Here is a 20,145-nt window from a genome sequence, read left to right as displayed (position 1 = left end):
CAGGTGTTTGGAGGGGCATATCTGCTTGTGCTGATCTCAGATTTTTATGAAATGCAACACAATATTATGCTTTGTGAGAGCTTTTATATCTATGAACGAAAGCAATTAATATGAAACCAAACTTTTTATTGATAACATGTCATAGTTTTTAGGGGCCTCTTGGTGAGAATCGCCAGAGGCCCAATATACAGGCATAAAAAAATGTGAAGAAATTGCCGGAAGTAGTTTCACCCAAGTACGACATGTTAGTGCATAAAAATTAGATGATACTCCCCAAAAATTAAACCAGAGTGTATTGAATATGCATGACGATTTGTGTATACACCAAAGTTCTGAAAGCTATAGCGTACATGCAAGATTTAAAGCAAACAGCTTCCTGTATTAAATCATCCTGATATCGCTCCCATTGTTTGGTTTTAATTCTACACCGATCATCTCTTATTTGTGCCATGTTTAAATGTCATAGAGTGTCCAGTCTTCAACGTGTACTTGTATCAGTGATTTCTTAGGAAAGAAGCTAATGCAATGAAATACAACGACCAATAAATGAAGCATAAATAAGAAATTTTTGTCTTCTAATGTAGCCCTATAGTTGGATTTAGCAAACAGGTGTATCATGCTTTGATCTCAAAACCGCAGTTGTTCGTGTGTACAGAAATGTTTCGACAAGTAAAATAAATTACCAGTCACATTAGGAAAGTTTCCATAGAATGAAATAATACTGCAACCCCTGCTATCAAAACAAAATGAAAAGGTAAAGTTGTCAGTGAGTGAGTTATTGGAATAAACCCAGTAGGCCTCCAAGTTGAGGTGGATTCATTCCTAATGAGGGAGAGCTGAAATAATTAATTTATTCTAGAATGTTATGACAAGTCGTAATTGTGGGCAATCAGTAGGTACATGCATATAGTCCTGTATGTAACTACAAGAATCTCTGAACTGGTAGGTCTCTGTAGGCCTGTACATGTATGCACATGTATGTCTTGATTTTCTCAAGCCCCTTCACTCAGTCAGTTTAACACTTTTAAGGTATATAACTGGGGACCCAAAATAGGGAAGTGTTGAGTATTTTCAAAAAATGTGTACTGCGGTAGGCTTACCCAGTAGACCTTCTCCCTCTCTTGGAAAAGTAGGGAGAACCACACTACCTCTGAAAATTATCTGTAGCAATGCTTGACCCCTTGGATTACTGCCCATTAGTTGATCTGCCTAATTGCATGAATGCCCACAAACTTTGAAGAAGTTATCTGTTAAATTGTGGAATGAACTGTTAATTATGTTTGCTATATGTGATGAACATTTGGATATAATCCTGAAAAGATCTAAAAAAAGGTTGACTGATTGTACGTGTATTTTATGTGTCCTTGCCATGTTGGCACATGTATTTTATGTGCCCTTTGCCATATTTGCACATGTATTTTATGTGCCTGTGCCATATTTGCACATGTATTTTATGTGCCCTTGCCATATTTGCACATGTATTTTATGTGTCCTTGCCATATTTGCACTATATAGATACAGCTGTATGTATAAACAATGTAATTACCAAAACGTGTATTATGATATGTTGCCTTGATCCGTTGCCACATATGGCAGTGGTACAAATAATGAAGATTTTCATGCTCACTCTAACTAAACAAATAGAAATGGTAATAACTGAGCTGCAAAAAAAATTTCTCAAAATACAATCTTACAGTATATCATAATATAACGTTTTGGTGCAATGTATTCTCTTTGAAGTCCTGTCATAATGAGGTGGGGGCCGGGTCCTCCATTACACACAAAATAACTGATAGGCCCTTTTGTGGGTTGAGAAGACCAGTGAAATGCAGTTGAACACAATTGGCCATTGGTTACAAGATAAAAAAAAAAATAGAGGAAAACAACTCATTTTATGGCCCTGGGGCTCTAGTTAGTCAATTTAGTTGTTAGTTTTAATACAGCTTGATAGAGACCCATAGGTTTTCCAGACCTAAAATGACTCTAGATACAATGTATGGCCCCAGGACATCTATGTACATTGTCGTTAGTGTATGGTTTTAAATCACTGCAGCAGATGTATATGCAAAGATTGCAAGACCCAAAATGTCTGCATTGAATAGTTGCTTTTAGATTAATTTTACTCGGTGATATAATTTGAATATTTCAGGAAACAGCGGAATTTGATCTTCATTTTGAGAAAATCTATAAGTGGGTAGCCAGCAGCATACCTGATAAGGAAAACTTCATCGCATGTTTATGGAAGGTTTGTTAATGTATTGATAAACTCTAACTATTAAGCTTTCTTAAGCTTAATGTCCTGTAATTATTTCAAATACATCCACGACATATTTCTTTGTATATTTTGTAAGTGAATGTTGTTCAGTATATAGCTACCACAAGAGATCAGTTGTGCATAAAATACTCTTTCTGTGGTGGGTATTTTTTGTCTCTACTACACTTTCAATGATTTTTTTTTCTTTTTTTCTTTTCGAGTATTTTTTAGTCTTTTTATCTTATTTTGTTGCAGTTAAGCCAGAGGTATTTAATCCACAAACCAGAGTTTGTCAATGTGCCTGAGCATTTATTACAAGGTAGGTTTTTTTCATTTTAAGTTATAATACCTTTTTCCTAATCAAATCTGCCTTACACAATGCAAAATGCTTCACTATGCTGCCCTCAACTTGTATTATAGTGTGTTCTCATGTCCTTGTTCTGTGTTATCTGTCAGAGCAGAGTCAGATGGCCCAGCAGTGTGTTCAGTGTTTACATTGTGTTGTTCTCCTCTCAATCTGTGTTCTAATGTCCTTGTTCTGTGTTATCTGTCAGAGCAGAGTCAGATGGCCCAGCAGTGTGTTCAGTGTTTACATTGTGTTGTTCTCCTCTCAATCTGTGTTCTAATGTCCGTGTTCTGTGTTATATGTCAGAGCAGAGTCAGATGGCCCAGCAGTGTGTTCAGTGATTACATTGCGTTGTTCTCCTCTCAGTCTGTGTTCTAATGTCCTTGTTCTGTTTTATCTGTCAGAGCAGAGTCAGACAGCCCAGCAGTGTTTATATTCCACTGTTTTCGTCTGTGTTTATATCCCATTGTCCTTGTTTTATGTCATCAGAAATAGCTGTGTGTCACACCAGAGTCAGTAGTGTTTTAAGTGTTCACACTGCCCTGTTTTCCTCTTTGTTTGTATCCCAATGTCCTTGTTCTACATGTAATGTTCTTGTCATCAGAAATCAGCCGTGTGTCAGGCCAGAGTCAGTAGTGTATTAAGTGTTCACACTGCCCTGTTTTCCTCTTTGTTTGAATCCCAATGTCCTTGTTCTACATGTAATGTCCTTGTCATCAGAAATCAGCCGTGTGTCAGACCAGAGTCAGTAGTGTATTAAGTGTTCACACTGCCCTGTTTTCCTCTATGTTTGTATCCCAATGTCCTTGTTCTACATGTAATGTTTTTGTCATCAGAAAACAGTGTGTCAGGCCAGAGTCAGTAGTGTATTAAGTGTTCACACTGCCCTGTTTTCCTTTTTGTTTGAATCCCAATGTCCTTGTTCTACATGTAATGTCCTTGTCATCAGAAATCAGCCGCGTGTCACACCAGAGTCAGTAGTGTATTAAGTGTTCACACTGCCCTGTTTTCCTCTTTGTTTGTATACCAATGTCCTTGTACTACATGTAATGTTCTTGTCATCAGAAATCAGCCGTGTGTCAGGCCAGAGTCAGTAGTGTATTAAGTGTTCACACTGCCCTGTTTTCCTTTTTGTTTGAATCCCAATGTCCTTGTTCTACATGTAATGTCCTTGTCATCAGAAATCAGTCGTGTGTCACACCAGAGTCAGTAGTGTATTAAGTGTTCACACTGCCCTGCTTTCCTCTTTGTTTGTATCCCAATGTCCTTGTTGTATATGTAATGTTCTTGTCATCAGAAATCAGCCGTGTGTCAGGCCAGAGTCAGTAGTGTATTAAGTGTTCACATTGCCCTGTTTTCCTCTTTGTTTGAATCCCAATGTCCTTGTTCTACATGTAATGTCCTTGTCATCAGAAATCAGCCGTGTGTCAGACCAGAGTCAGTAGTGTATTAAGTGTTCACACTGCCCTGTTTTCCTCTATGTTTGTATCCCAATGTCCTTGTTCTACATGTAATGTATTTGTCATCAGAAATCAGCTGTGTGTCACACCAGAGTCAGTAGTGTGTTAAGTGTTCACACTGCCCTGTTTTCCTCTATGTTTGTATCCCAATGTCCTTGTTCTACATGTAATGTATTTGTCATCAGAAATCAGCTGTATGTCAGACAAGAGTCAGTAGTGTTTTAAGTATTAATTCATACTCTCCTGTTTTTCTCTATGTTTGTATCCCAATGTCCTTGTTCTACATGTAATGTCCTTGTTATCAGAAATCAGCCATGTGTCAGACCAGAGTCAGGCGGCCCAGCATGAGGATGAAGTTGTGGAAGATGACTACCAGGCTCTGTCTAGTAAGGAGGAGAGCGATCTTGAACTTCTGATGAGAGATTGTCATGCCGCTATCGGAAATGCTGAGGCGTTTTCGGAACAACTCTCAAAGCAGCTGTCTGTCCTGGATGGTGTAAGAGCGCATCAGTGTTTTTCCTTGAACAAGAAAGTTTGTTGAAATATGCATTACAGGATGTCAGAAATGTTTAGTTTTGGACATGTCCTGGTATGCACAAAATAAACGACATTTACACATCTTTTTTGGATGAACCATTAATTATTAGTGATGAGGACATTGAATGCCTGGCAGTTTTCACACTGCAGTGCAGCGTGTGTACATTTTGTATAAACATATCTAAAGGTTTAACAGCTATAAGCTTTGTGTAACTTAATATTAACAAAAACCCAGTTGCACAGTGTTGCATGCTAAACAAAAATTCTTTTTCCATAACAGCCCTTTGCAGTGTGGAGGGATGAAAATTATAAGCAAAACTAAAACAATAAACAAAGCCTAAAAGATTACCACTAAATTTCCATTTGCCATTTCCAGATTTTTTTGTGTTATTATATTTTCTATTTTAGGCTAATATTCACTCCATCATGGGCTCAGAAGACCAAGTGCTGAGCCTGATGAGGCTTCTAGATGAAGGTATACAGGAGGCTACAAAGATTGAGGAGAAGCTGGATGCCTATGACTCAGTGTTACAGGTATGTTATAGGTATTACCTGTTTAAAACAGTCACATTCAGACTTTTGTCTTATTTTCAGTCGGCTGTTACCTTTGTTTTTCAAGATTTTTGGCCAGGTCAGTATAAAGTGTCAAGACAGAACTTCTGCTCAGATATCATGTATCAGGTAATCTGATAATATCAATAGCTGATAAAATAAATTGAAGATAAAATCTTAATATCACCATTGGGAAGAATATCACCCAGCAATGAATACCCCATTTGTACTGAAAACGGATTTATTATTATAGCTGCTTTGGAAATAGTCTACGTTTCATATCTATGTCGTTGAAAAATAAGCATGTTTTCAATAAAAATTTCAGAAAGAGTGTTTACGTATTGGTAGGGATAAGAAAGTGTGATTTGTTAATGGTATAAAATTGATTGAACAAGGGTTTTTAAGTTATTTACCCTCGACACTCTGTATCCAAAAATGGGTTAAACTATTGAAAGACTACAGGTAGTTACCATGATTTATTTGTTTATTTATTTCATTGGTGTTTTATGCTGTACTCAAGAATATTTCACATATATTTTTGGGGCCAGCATTATGGTGGGAGGAAAACGGGCATAGCCTGGGGGAAACCCACTACCATCCAAAGATTGCTGGCAGACCGGAGAGGAAACCAGCATAAGCTGAACCCTCAGCGACCACATTGTTGAGAGGCTCCTGAGTCATTACGCTCCCCTAGCGCACTAACCAACTGAGCCACGGAGGCCCCCCAAAATTACCATGAAGACCAAGTTATGTATTGAAAAGTTCTCTTTTACAGATGGAAATATTTAAGGTATTGATTTTTACATGGTTACTGTTTTGTTTTTTTTTCTCAGAATGTCAAAGACCAGATGGAAGTGATAAAGGAGAAGGACATGCTGATCAAAATCAGGAATGAGAATCATCAGTCTCTGCTGGAGGAACTGGACAAGCTTGTGGTACATCGGAGAAGTGCTCTCTTCTGTCTGATTTCAAGTTCTTGTTTAGACCTAAAGTTCCTCCCTCTATGTCCTAATTCTGAAAATGCCTCTAAAAGAAAGATACTGATTGTGAGAGTTCTATTAATCTTAGAAAGATGGTGCTGAGTTTGTTTGTAAAACACCAATCAAATAAATAAGTAAATAAATATGCCTGTGAATGATCTCAGTAATGTTGGCTGCCTTGACATAAAGAGAAAAAAGTGATATACTTTTGAGTACTGCCTAAGATTTATTTTATTTATTTATTTGATCGGTGTTTTACGCCGTACTCAAGAATATTTCACTTATACGACCACGGCCAGCATTATGGTGGGAGGAAACCGGGCACAGCCCAGGGGAATCCCACAACCATCCGCAGGTTGCGGGCAGACCTTCCCACTTATGACCGGAGAGGAATCCAGCATGAGCTGGACTTGAACTCACAGCGACCGCATTGGTGAGAGACTCCTGGGTCATTACGCTGTGCTAGCGCGCTAACCAACTGCGCAGTACTGCCTAAGACACAAACAAGATGTAAATGTGAATAGATGGTAAAAGGATTGGGTCATCAGGTGATTACTTCCTGAAGTTATTCTCTGGAATTGTCATATCCATCAGAGAATGATGATGAGACTAAAACTTGTTGGACTGCACTAATAAACCCATTTCCTCTGATCCCTTGGTAGAAATCATTTGATTTGGAAGACAAATTTGTCAAGGCCTTGATTGATGGTGACTTATCAACACCTAATGGAATCTACGACTGCTCAGTGGCAGCAGAGGCCTTACAGAAGTGTGTCCAGGCTGACACTCACACAGGTATGTAAATTCCATTAAAAATATATGTGTACTGCTTACACCTGAATATACCCTAATTCTGCAGCTGATGTACTGAAATATTTCAAGAAGACTTTGGAGAGTAAAGAAATAATTTGCAGAGTTTTATGAAGCTTACATCTTTAATGACACATTCAAATAAAATCATTTTTTGCATTGTTTTCCTAATAATTGTATGCATAAATTCCACACAAAAAGTGCTTTAGTGGTTAAAAAGGTTGAAAATTTAAAGTACCTAACAAAAGAAGAACAGAGGAATGACTTTTTTTTTTTTTAATATAATGTGTCATCAAAAGGATATTTGTCAGACATTGAATTTATCTGAAGTGTGGTTGTGCTTATATTTCTTAAAGAAGCGTTACATTGAGAATTAAGTAGTTTGAATATAAAATTAAAAAAGTATCCTACAGAGTCAGTTAAAAAACACATGCTTGCAATCACACATTAACATGTGAAAGATAGAAGCATTTCTTTTCCTTTGTGGTGGATATATAAATCTATTTGCAAGGTAACGAGGTAAATCCTTTTTCGTTGTAATGCAGTTCCTGGTATTTCGTTTCTAGGTTATGGGAAAATGGCTGCTGTGGTGGAGCAGCAGAAGAAGTTCACGAATTACACCAACTGTTTTGCAAGGCGATTGGCTAGACACCTGAATAATGCATTTATCTCGCAGGTAAGCGGAGTTACACCTGTGGTATGTGACCTACAGATGCATATTTTCCTGATTCTACTAATTCAAAAAGGTGTTTTACTGTGTGTTTGGAAAGCACACCGTTTGCATGAGTAGAGTGAGGTCCTAGTGAAAGAAAATAAGTTTCAGCCCAAAAAGTAATATTTTAAAATGTTTAATTGCCTCTTAAAATGCACTTTTTTGAGTGAATCCTTGATCAGGTCTGATCAGTGAGCAGTTGTCTTGTTTGCAGCTAAACTGTTTATTTTTAAATATAAATATTAAAACAAAGGACAGACCTGATGTTATCAAGGTTTCTTCAACCCTGTTTTGCTCTTGAAAGAAAATTTATGCTAAATTTCAGTATAGTTTTATGTTTTTCTACACATCCAGGGAGAGGTAACGGCTTTCTTCTACATGCGTCTCTCTCAGTCACACTTCAGGATGACCTTAACATAAATAATAGCTTCCTAATCTTCTTACATTCAAATAATATATGATTTCTCTGTGTGTGATACCAGGGCAATGGTCTGATCCAAAGTGAGACTCTGAACCGTAACCCTACAGACTTCAGATTGTCCCCACACCATTCTAGTCACAGGGACCTCACCCCATATGCAGATCTCATGTCCTGGCTAAAGAATGCTGACCCTGAGAGCTTTGAGAAGCTGGCAGGGGTAAGTCTGAACTCACCAAGAACACCACCCAAACAAGTGCAAGTTTACAGCCGAGAATGATGCTATATTATCAAACTCTTTTTCACAGTACATGAGACACGTTTTACAGAAACTGGTAGAATTTGTATTTGAGGACAGTTCAGTTTTACTGGATAGGTGATGTTACAGATCAAAGAAAACATGGTATCAGTTTTGTTCTGCAACACATTTTTTCTCACAATAGACTAACTGTATACTGCAATACCCTCATCCTTTTTGCATGTAAAAGAGCATTTTTTGTTGCAGAAACTGGTAGAATTTGTATTTGAGGACAGTTCAGTTTTACTGGATAGGTGATGTTACAGATCAAAGAAAACATGGTATCAGTTTTGTTCTGCAACACATTTTTTCTCACAATAGACTAACTGTATACTGCAATACCCTCATCCTTTTTGCATGTAAAAGAGCATTTTTTGTTGCAGAAACTGGTAGAATTTGTATTTGAGGACAGTTCAGTTTTACTGGATAGGTGATGTTACAGATCAAAGAAAACATGGTATCAGTTTTGTTCTGCAACACATTTTTTCTCACAATAGACTAACTGTATACTGCAATACCCTCATCCTTTTTGCGTGTAAAAGAGCATTTTTTGTTGCAATTTGTGCACATTTTAAATTTGATTTTGGAGATAAAACTACATTGGATGAGTTGGCCAAGTTCAGCTACACGAAAAATATAAGTTTATCAGTCTACACAAAATAATGCTTTCAGAATATGCTTGAATAAACACCTTGCAAACATGCGAAAAGGTTGAAAGTAATGAGTCTGAACTTTAAGAGGAGCACTTCTATGCTAAATTAAGAGCCGGAGACAATCTGTGGGTTTCCCCCAGGCTCTGCTTGGTTTCTTCTCACCATATTGTTGGCCACCATCGTATAAGTGAAATATTCTTGAGAGCGACGTAAAACACCAATCAAATAAATAAATGAAGAAAGCTGTATACAAGCTGTATAAGAAGGAGAGAGTGGTTGTTAAGTGTCCATGTTGCTTCTTCACAGGTGTACACTCAGAACCTGAGCAAGCTGTATGAGAAAGACATAGCAGAATTTTTTGAGTGTGCTAAACAGAGACTTCTGTCCAAACCTGAACGTGGGAAACTAAGTGAGTTCTCTAACAACATTAGGGATTCTTTTATGGTTCACAATGTTTATGTCACTGTAAATGCTCATTTTGAACTCTGTAATTTTACACATACATTTCAAACTGCAGATGGCTGTGGGTTTCAAGCCAGGTTTCCTCCCACCATAATTTAACTGCCATTGTCTAAGTAAAGCGCAAGACACCAATATATTATAATTAAGGATTAGTGTCCAGATCTAGCTACTTGTCCTGATTATAAAGATTATAACTTGTTTAACAGTATCTCCAGCCGGGCGCGCAGTAAAGCTGACAACCCAAGTCTAGCTGATCTGTTTTGAATTTGTATCAGCATGATGTCATTTTTCAGATACATTCTTCCTGCACAGAAGCAAATATACTGCCACATCAATTTGAAGCCATGGTGGACGATGTTGGTGTTCCTATTTATGACACTGACATCTCTGGTCAGACTTCATATTCAGAGTTTTCAGACTGTTAATCAGGGACTTTGTCCTGTGTTACATTGTAGGTCTACATTTCGTGTGTTTAATATTTACTATTCTTTCCTTCTGTCTGCTTAACAATAAATATTATTTTATTGCCCGAGTGGAGTTACATCAAGAGTGGATTCATGGGAATTAAATTTTGTTCATTTTTAATGGTTTTAATCATCCTCTGTGGCCGGTCAGAAATCGCTAGCATTGCTGTAGTTGTCAAACGGCCATTGCGTTGTTGTACACAGTTCACAGTTTGTTAGAAACTCACTCATTGGTCCACAGTAGAGACACGGCCAATGGGATGGTGTGTATCAAAGCAATATTCAATGGAAGCCATCACGAGATTGTATCTGCTGGTCTTTCACTTCTGCAGCATACCAAATATTGATCAAACTAATGGCAAATGAACTTCCATTTCTTTTTACCCTCCCCCCCCCCCACAAGCCCTATCATCAATGTGTATATACATTTTTCTTCACTGTTGTTAACTTTTAGCTGCCCGCCAAGATTTCTTATCCCAGCTCTTGCCAGCCTAAAAAGATTTGGCAGTGTTTGGTGGGTATAAAACCCTTCTGTTTTATGCCGTGAATCCACGCTTTCCTGAACGCCAAATCGTCTGGAAACTTGAAGAAAAACTAACTCCAGTCTTCTTCGACAACTTGATTTTATGACCGTATGCAGAACAGCAAACCATTTCTTGGGGAATTTGATATGCTTGATTTCACTTGTGTGGCTTTTTAACACTGGACTAAATGGTGAAGCTCTGACAGCTCATACAAATTGGACTTGTATGACATCGTTCGGCAGAGACTACTGAGTGTTGCCAAAAAAAAAAGCGTAAACCCAGCCTCATTATCTATTGATTTTAATACCGTATTACTCAGATTGCTGTACTTTTTTCCAATATTTTTTACACTCAATTTAACAATATATACAGGGTTAGCTACTTATGAATAAATATCCAATCTGGACATTAATCCTTTATATTAAATAAGTACATTCCTTGTTAGGGAATCTATTCATTTTGGAAATCTGTGTATCAAAAACCAAAAGTGCTGGGATCATTTGGATGATAAAACTTCCAACTGAATTCAACATACCTGAGGAATTACTTTGCTATTTGGGTTGCAGTTTAAGCCAGGAGGTTTGTCAGGTACCTCCCTAAGGGCGTATCTGGGCACTCCTGTTTCCTTCACCCATAATGCTGACCTCCGTGGTAAGAGTGCAAAGTTCTCAAGTACAGCATTTAGTAGACAAAAAATGAAATGAATAAATACGTAAATAGATATTCCAGTGTGTAGGTCGTCTTAAGGTTTCGTGGTTGTGGAATGACAGTCAAAGGTAAAAGATGCTGATGATTCGTGCATTTAATATTGATAAGAACATTGATACATCGACCTATTTCCTCTTATTTTCCTCAGGTGCTGGGCCAACCTCATCTAAACTAGGCGGCAGTTCATCCAGCCTTGCACGAGCTGGTGAGGGTAGGGGGCGCTCTTCCTCAATACAAAGCATTGACTCTGTCTCCACATCGTACCACGGCTCTGACCAAGACCTTGCTCAGAGACAGCTGTTTGACCAGGTAATGGACTTCATTTTAATTGGGGCCTTCGTGGCCTAGTGCTCAGGGTGGTATTGGAGCACTATGCCCCAGAAACCTCTCACCAGTATGATGGCTGTGAGTTCAAGTCCAGTGATCCAGCTTCCTCTCCAGTGATGCGAAGGTTGCCAGCAAACTGCTAATAGTTGTGGGTTTCCCCCCAGGCTTTTACATCCCGCCATAATTCTGGCCGCTGTTATGTAAGCGAAATGTTCTTGAGGATGGCGTAAAACGCCAATCAAATAAAAAATTAAATAGGGAGAATTGTGATTTTGTCTCTGCTCTGCCCAGTTTCTTTACACCTGTCTGCAGTTGCACGTAAAGTGAGTAAATGTATTTAGTATTTTATCCTAGAACACCAATTTATGGATCTTGGGAGGGAACACCAATTTATGGATCTTGGGAGGCCTGGAATCAAACCTGGGTCAGTTCTTTGGCATGATAGATGCTTCCATGGCGACAGCACTTTGACCACATGGACTCATCCTGCCAAAAGAAGACACTGTATATGTATATTGGTGGTATACGTTGTACTCAAGAATATTTCACTTATACGACAGGGGCCAGTATTAAGGGGAGTATTAAGCAGTTGTGTATAAAATGAGTAAATTTATTTAGGATTTTATCTTAGAACACCAATTTAGGAGTCTTTGTAGACCTGGAATCAAACCTGGGTTGGGTCATACCAAACACTTTAAAAATTGATAGTTGTTGCTGCTCCGTTTGGCGTTCAGCATTGAGAGGTTACAGCAAGGAAAGGGACTGGCTGGCACAATGTCAGTATAATGTGACTGGGTTGGATGTCATGTCTGGTGTTTTTGGCATGATCGATACTTCCATGGCAACAGCAATTTGGCGGCATGGACTCATCCTGCCAAAAGAAGACACAGTATATGTATAAACTCCCTGTGGTTCCTGGTCGAAAAATGATTGAATAATTGTTAAGTATGACGTAAAAATCTAAGCATAATACATGAATCATAATGTAATATTTGGAGTGATTTCAGACTTGTTTCTCAGAGTTTCATGTTTTATATAATTATGAATTATTTTGAAGTGCAAATAACACGTCCTTGTCCACAGGTGATATCAGTCTGTTACATTTGTGTTTTTGACTTCAGTCCTTCAGAAATGTGTAGTTTTACTTGTCTTTCCACATTTCCCTCTGTTGTTAAGGCATGAGGTTTTACCTCCCTTTAGCATAATTTGATGGAAATCAAGGATTAAAAAAGTATAGATTTGGCTGAGAAATGTCAAAATCCCTGAACAAATGAGATATTTGGAAGTTTTCTTCCACGTCTTCTCTCAGATTTGTGTAATTTCTTTGAAATCAGACCCTGGAGAAGGTGTTGAGTGAGCTAGAACCTGTGTGTTTGGCTGAGCAGGATTTCTGTGTCCGATTCTTCCATCTGACAGAGACTGGCAAGGACAAAGGGGTAAGTTATGTATCCCAATCAGGACATGTTTGCCTGAAGCATGAGTTATGAGCATGTAACTCCTATGGTGACTTGGTGTCTGCAGTACCTGTTGCCATGGTTGTTATGTACGTGTAACTAAGAGGACTTTGAGCAAACATTCCCAAGTTCTTGTTGTTTTTGTTCTGTCCAATGTTTATTGAAGCTCTTTCAAAGAAAAGACGACACATAATGTGACTAACCTGAGTTTAATATTTAGGAAGATGGCTGAAAACAGACCTAAACAGCTATTGACATTGTTTTCTTTGTAACTGTATAAATCCACTTTTATTCAGGAATTTTTTTTTTTGTTAGAGCAACTGGAAACACTCTGTTGAGTTACTTGCACCCCACAAACATATAGTGAAAAGCCAAAAGAGGTTTTGGGTGAAGCAAGCAGAAACAGATGCGTTATTGGGTTATAGGAATAACAAGCTACTAATTGGTTAAAACTGATAACATTTTGGCGTTTTCGATTGTCTCAATGTGCGCGTTTTTGCTTACTTTGAATTGCGATATCTTGATTGTACTACATCACAAAATGAAAAGTTAGGAATTTGAACTTTCTTTTGGTATGCTTAATCGATGCATACTTTTTTGGTCTAGTCTTGACAATTTGCCGATGGTGGTGGGTTTCCCTGGCTCTCCCCATTTTGCTCCCATCATAGTGCTGGCTGCTGTCTTATAAGTGAAATATTCTTGAGTACAGCATGAGACACTAATTAAATAAATCAAATATCTAGTCTTGTCATTTCTGTTTATAAGCAGAATAGCTGGTCTGTGCACATGTAAGTGAAGACAAGGTGTATAAAAGGAATGGTGAGAAAAGCATTTCATAAACATAGATTAAAAAGAAGACAGCAATCTAAAATTTAAAATTGTCTCCTAATGTCTCTTGCACATAATAGGCTCATGATTCCATTGTGTGCTTAACTTTCAGAAGGAAGAAACTGTGGAAGAAGAAGGGGACATATGGATGCCCAGAAGGACCACAAATATGACAGAGTAAGCTGGATTGCATGGAATGAAGGGTTACGGCTGGGTGATCCTTATTTTGCGTCAGATCTGACTAAATTGCTCCCAGATGTTAGGGCAACAACTAACAGCATTTCTGTAGCATGAACAGCTGTTTGTTAGAAGTGGGATATATCATTTTTCCTACAGTCAGTCTATCCAGAGTCATATTACTGTTGTATATATTAGTAGACTCAGGCTAATTATCATATGAATGCGCTGAGCAATGCGTATGGAGCATGTGTGGAACTAACATTGGCTCTGCTTAATCCAGATTCTTTATTTCTTATTTATTTATTTATTTTTATTTATTTATTTTTTTTTTGATTGGTGTTTTATGTTGTACTCAAGATTATTTCACTTATATGACAGCAGCCAGTATTATGGAGAAACGCACGGCCATTTGCAGTTTGCTGGCAGATCTGTGCAGTCTAAAATTTGTGGAGTTCTGTGTAGAAGTAAGAGGTTTACCTATGACCAAATGTCTTCCTGGGGCTCTAAGCCATAATGCAGTATTTTTAACAGTGTTCTGGAGTGATCTCCCTTGGCCCTGTGGCCTCAGCTTTCAGTTAAACTTGTCTGTCATCACAGAGCCGTAACCTTCTTTAATGATACCTTTTAACATTTATAGTGAGAAAATTGGACTGTATCTGAAAATGTATTTGCTCAGGAGTTCTGATTCTCCATAATTCAAGGCATTTTTATCTTAAGGTCTCATGGAAGTTTTTTATGTTTCATTGCCCCCAATTTTATTTCTCCCTCAATGAACTCACTCAGACAGTTTATGTTGTGTAGGCCTAACATTTTAAACAAAGTTGGTGGAAGAGAGAAGTGGTTCTGTAGACCCAACAAGCTTTAACAATTGACATTCACCAGTAGTGTGGTAGGCAGCCCCTGCTCACCAGTTTTACTGTACACTCCAACCACTAATTTTCAAGAATATTTCTTCTGATACATCTTCTGTGTGGCTAATTTGTGGGAGAAGTGAGGCTGAGAAGATCGAGGGACCCGCCTGCCAGTTACCTGAAAAGCCTGACACAAATGCATTGCTACTCCAGAAGAACTGGATTTGAGGAAGTCACCTAATTTAGGCTAGTAGCTCTGCTGAACATGTTTGTGGAGTAAAAGCAAAGATGTTAGGAGTGATCCTTCTTGATTGAGGACCCCTAATCTGTTTTAGGGAGTATTTTGTGGAAAATCTGGGGGAGGGCCTGTTTCAGAGAAGACCATCCCATTTTATGTGAGTAAATCCCTCCCCCTCCCTAAGATTGACAGCCCCCATGTAAGTAAGCCCCTCCCACTGCGTGATGCTGCTTCAAGGAAGGTTGCCATCCTCTGTTTTTAAGGCTTGTTCAGTGTGGCTTATCAGGGCTGTCACTGATGTGCTTATTAATGTATTGTTGTACATGTGTGTTATGTGGGATGACAGATGATTGTTTGTTTTGTGTGCAAAGCGCTGGTGAATTGAGAGAAATCGTAGTGACATTGGGTTATGATTATTTGTCCATCACTGTTTTCCAGGATTTTTTTTTTCTTTTAAACTGTTCCACATATTGATTTAAATTTTGGCACATGACTCCATGGCAAGTGACAGATCAAATTCTGGGTCATGTCGTCCATATTGAACAAAATTGTGACCATTTGAAATGACTTTAATTTGGGCTTTGGCATGGCTACATGTAGTTTATTATTCTGACAGGTCAAACTGGTTGGGAACAAGTATTGCAATACAGAACTGGTACTTTCAGTAAGCTGCTTTCCTAGTTAATGTGTTATATGATGTGCAAACACATTTCACTCACACAGAGATATAAAGATTAAGATTTAACAAAATGGGACAAGGTTAAGAGGAAACCACTATACCCGAGCAGGAATCTGACGAACAAAACTTTGGGGAGTTGATTATCATGATATACAAGTATCTGACTCAAAGAACTTTTTAGCAAAACACTTGTATTTGAAGAATAACAACTGGTGTATTCTTGTCTTTTTCCTTGGTTACACAGTTAGAGATTTTGATGCTTACTTGTCATGCTTGTTCAAAGTGGCCTGATTGAACCAGTAAGAAGGGGCAAAAATGCACTTTCATCCACATTTATCTTGGTTCTGTACTTGGGTTACTTCCCTTTGATTTGCATCAATTTCTATGAGTATGTAGGTAACTGTTGACCAGTGTGGGTCGTTTTCAGTTGTAAAAGGCTTCCGCAGATTAAGCTTGGCTGGTGTAAACGCTATATGGTTCAGACAGGCTGATGGATCAGTACATGTATATACATACACGTGGGACACTGTATAATTATTAAGATTTGATATCAACTTCCTGTTATCTCTGTATTTAAGTTCTTGCAGATGTGTTTTTAATAGCTACATTTAATGTCCTCAAGCAGTGTCAGATTGCAGTATTTGTTTATGAAATATAAAAATTGATATATTCAAGCATTATTAATATCATCCCTTACTGGGCCAAAATCGTCTATAAGAGGGCCATTATTGTCTATAACAAGGCTAATACCATCTGTAACAGGGTCATTATTGTCTATAACAGGCTAATACCATTTGTAACAGGGTCATTATTGAGTGGACCTATATCAAATGCTTTGTGAGACAAGGGATCATGTGGTCATAGAGTGATGTCTACCAGTACTGGCATCTGATAAATATTGTCAACATTCCTAGAAAAATACATGTGAAGATAGCTAGAAATTTATGATTAGGGATCCCGTTCGGGAGAATGGGATCCCTATTGTAATCGTTCTGTTTTTTCTTATTAGGGATCCCGTTCCTTGTTAGCAAGGGATCCCGTTCCTTGTTAGCAAGGAAACTTTTACACTGTTCAATATAGAGGCCTCAAATTTTGCACACATATTCTGGCGGTGAATATCTCGGGACAAATTCTCCATTTTTTTGCTATGTCACGTGGTTCGGCCGCCATATTGGATTTTGTGTAAAATCTTTAAAAATCTTCTTCTCAAGAACCACTGAACCGATCGTTTTCAAATTTGACATGCAGCAAGTAAGTCAAGAGTTCTTTAAGTTTGCGAAAATGGTTCACTTCCGGTCAAAATTCTGGAAGCTCGCTGGTCGAATTCTGGTCGAATTTGTGACGTCACAAAAAGTTCTCAAGGTTCAAATGTTCTGAACGTATTCTGGTGTATCTTGAGCTGCTGATTCTGAATCTGCTTGCATTTTTTGCATATCTGTGTAACTTTTTGAGATATTGGCAAAAAACTCAAAAAAGTTACGTAACTTTAATGACCTGTATCTCGAGATCTGTGGGAGCTAGAAATGTGCAACCTGCACGAAATTGTAGCCCAAGACATGGTCTTTTGAGCATTTGTCAACAGATTTGAGCTTCGATCAATAGTTTTTTCGCTAGAAGCGTTTAAATGACAATACCGTTTTTTGTTCAGAAAAAGATGGGAATCCTATTGATTTAACATGGAGTTAGATGGGGACTGGACTGGGTTTGTAGTATTTGACCTGATGCTTTCGGCTACACTGTCCGTGATCTCCCGAAACGGTTGTAGGATGACATTGATTCCAGTTCCCATCTAACTCCAGTACTCTATTAGATGGCGTAGAGATCTAACTACAACAGCAAACGATGTGGACCTGTAAATGTTAGCTTTGTTTTGCGCAGACCTCGTGCTCCTTACAATACGTTAAACAGGCCAGGGTGATTGACAGATATGGACATGTGCCATGCTCCAAGTGCTGACTTTCTAACGATGGCCGAGATATCAGTGGAGCAGTGAGTCTGTCCATGGCATGTCGTGGATTGAGAATGTACAAACTTGCTGTTACACTGGTCGTGTTTCTGCCTTATTTCTTACAAATAGCTGGCTAAGTCTGCCAAGAAACAACCGTTTTTCACTGGGCATAGCATAGCATCATTAAGGTCGCCGATCTATTCGAGGGATTGCAAATGACCGGCCGACTGCCTCAGTGACAAACGGTGTAAGGTCGCATGGAAACTTTGAAAGCCGTGTATGTGGAACATGCGTCCTTCGAATACAGAACATGAAGGGGAAAACGTCATCGATCCGATCCGGGATCCCGGCCTAGGATCTGCTGTTTGCAGATCCATTCTAGTCTATTTTTGTTTTTACAAACATCAATAGCTAATTAATAAAATTGTCATAAATGAATGATTTTCACATTGGCTGAGTTATAGGGTCACGTTTCCAAGAGTTCAGGCCAAAGGCCAGTCTGCCAAACCTTGGACCTGTAAGTGAGCCAGTGTAAAGATCGAAGATTAATAACATCATATTATAATTCAAAATGCATGAGGATTGCTCTGTTTCTGCTCCATTTACCTGCTTGTGCGCTGTCTAGTGCTTGTTTTAGTGCTCCCAAAATGTGCCCTGTACTAATATGCACTATTATAAACTTGTCTGTCTCGCCCTGTGTAATGAGTTTACTCGCCTGCAAAACCATGCCTTTGTATGATACAACCCAAAATACCTAACCCTGCCAGGTCCGTGTGGTTAAGGGATCAAGTCTGTCAGAGTGTAGTTTACTTGTACCTGCATGTACACTCCATCAGTATGCTGTATATAATACGTGTTGAATGTGTAACCAATTTGCGAATGTCTACCATGCTTATACATGTAAGCCATGTAACTTTTTTTTTTTGTTATTGTTTTTTTTTTTTTTTAATTTAGTGACTTTTTAATAGACATGAATGTGTACTTTCACTTAGAACATGTTAGGTGTGGTGTGTTTTCCTCTTTTCCTCTTTTCATGGTAAATTGTAATCAAGTTACCCAGTGCACATACATGTATATAGTTACACCACTCAGCACAGGTTTATCATCAAATACCACCATACTTATAAAAGTAGGATTTATTTTGCATTAAACAGTCAAATTCATTTAGCAGGCAATTTGTGTGATGATAGATCTTGATTGTATTGAAGCTTTGGTCTATAATTATTCACAATGTTTCCATATGCGATTCATGTAATAAACTGACTTCATCTCTCTCTTTCAGACGCACGCTAAATGCAGAAGCTGGGTGAGTGACTTCCCCTCCCCTTACCCCTATCCCAGAAACCCCTCATGATATTCTCTAAGTGCTGCATCTTAGTGTTATGGATTGAGGCACAATACTGCTATATCAGAAGACCCAACTCAGTGACTTCAGTGAATGGAATGACATCATTTACAAATATATGTTACTGATGCTGGTTCATACCCGTGGATGGGAAATTTGTAGAATCGCTCACTGTCACGGTCCATGGGGCATTGTTGAGAATAAGCAGATGTTATGTGGCTCCTTTGCAGTATAACATCCTTTCAAGACCACTTGTCTTCCATCAGTATGGTGTGCATATCTGTAAGTCGCACGTAGGAAATTTCATCAGTAACTTGCCAAATTTCGGTGGTTTCTACCACACATGAAACGAACTATCGTTTTATTGAATGTTTTCGAATACGTCATTTGAGAACAATCATTTGTTTATAAGATTGTAGTTTTAAGCCATGCCCAAGAATTATTTCACTTGCACGATAGCGACCAACATTATGGTGGGAGGAAACTGAGCATAGCTAAGAACAGTAAAATTAATAAATACATGTATATATTGTCTCCAGTTCACAAACAGGTGCCCTTCATGTACATGTACATTTTCACTTTCACTTTCGTGTCTCATGTCATCCAGTACTGTACATGTCCAATATTCTGTTGACTTACAAATACATGTCATACATTTTCATGCTCTTATTTGCCATGGTTAGACGTACAATTTCTTCTTTTGTGTAAATGTTGTCTCATGTGTACAATAGAATTGTCCTACATTTTGTCACTGAGATCTCATCTTCATGAATATGTCTCCTATTTTCTCACTTTAGTTTGATGTTACCCTCTTTAATATATAGTTATTTAGGAGATTAGTTTTAGAGCAGCATTTCTTATTGTACTTTTTACATTGTAAATATTGATATTGAACAACCTATGCTGTGTTGACACATTTATCTGGAATCAAAATATATTCTTTTGTGCTCAATTAAGATCGTATATATTGTAGAGTTACATCCGGCATTTACTGTGAAAATACAGTCTTACAAATGTACATGTAGTAACTTCTGGAAATGTAATGCATTCGCTGTGAGTTCAAGTCCAGCTCATGCTGGCTTCCTCTCCAGCCGTACGTGGAAAGGTCTGTCAGCAA

General features: G+C 38.2%; 1 protein-coding gene across 2 annotated transcripts in view; it reads left to right on the top strand.

The window, feature by feature from the left end:
- The window catches only part of LOC135472719 (exocyst complex component 1-like), a 32,431-nt gene that overhangs the window by 3,422 nt on the left and 8,864 nt on the right, over window positions 1–20,145 (top strand). The window contains exons 4-17 of one of the 2 annotated variants that reach the window (XM_064752361.1): window positions 2,150–2,245; window positions 2,510–2,573; window positions 4,366–4,556; window positions 5,006–5,131; window positions 5,983–6,084; window positions 6,792–6,924; window positions 7,506–7,615; window positions 8,134–8,289; window positions 9,327–9,429; window positions 11,327–11,487; window positions 12,840–12,941; window positions 13,900–13,964; window positions 15,154–15,213; window positions 18,966–18,989. In XM_064752361.1, the coding sequence (XP_064608431.1) occupies window positions 2,150–2,245; window positions 2,510–2,573; window positions 4,366–4,556; window positions 5,006–5,131; window positions 5,983–6,084; window positions 6,792–6,924; window positions 7,506–7,615; window positions 8,134–8,289; window positions 9,327–9,429; window positions 11,327–11,487; window positions 12,840–12,941; window positions 13,900–13,964; window positions 15,154–15,213; window positions 18,966–18,989 (1,493 nt within the window). The remainder of the gene's footprint in view (window positions 1–2,149; window positions 2,246–2,509; window positions 2,574–4,365; window positions 4,557–5,005; window positions 5,132–5,982; window positions 6,085–6,791; window positions 6,925–7,505; window positions 7,616–8,133; window positions 8,290–9,326; window positions 9,430–11,326; window positions 11,488–12,839; window positions 12,942–13,899; window positions 13,965–15,153; window positions 15,214–18,965; window positions 18,990–20,145) is intronic. The other variant, XM_064752362.1, reaches the window with a different exon arrangement.

The sequence above is a fragment of the Liolophura sinensis genome, chromosome 8, assembly GCF_032854445.1.
Source record: "Liolophura sinensis isolate JHLJ2023 chromosome 8, CUHK_Ljap_v2, whole genome shotgun sequence".
NCBI classification, from domain to species: Eukaryota; Metazoa; Mollusca; class Polyplacophora; order Chitonida; family Chitonidae; genus Liolophura; species Liolophura sinensis.
Note: the sequence above shows the minus strand (reverse complement) of the source record. Positions and strands in the feature narration are given on the sequence as shown.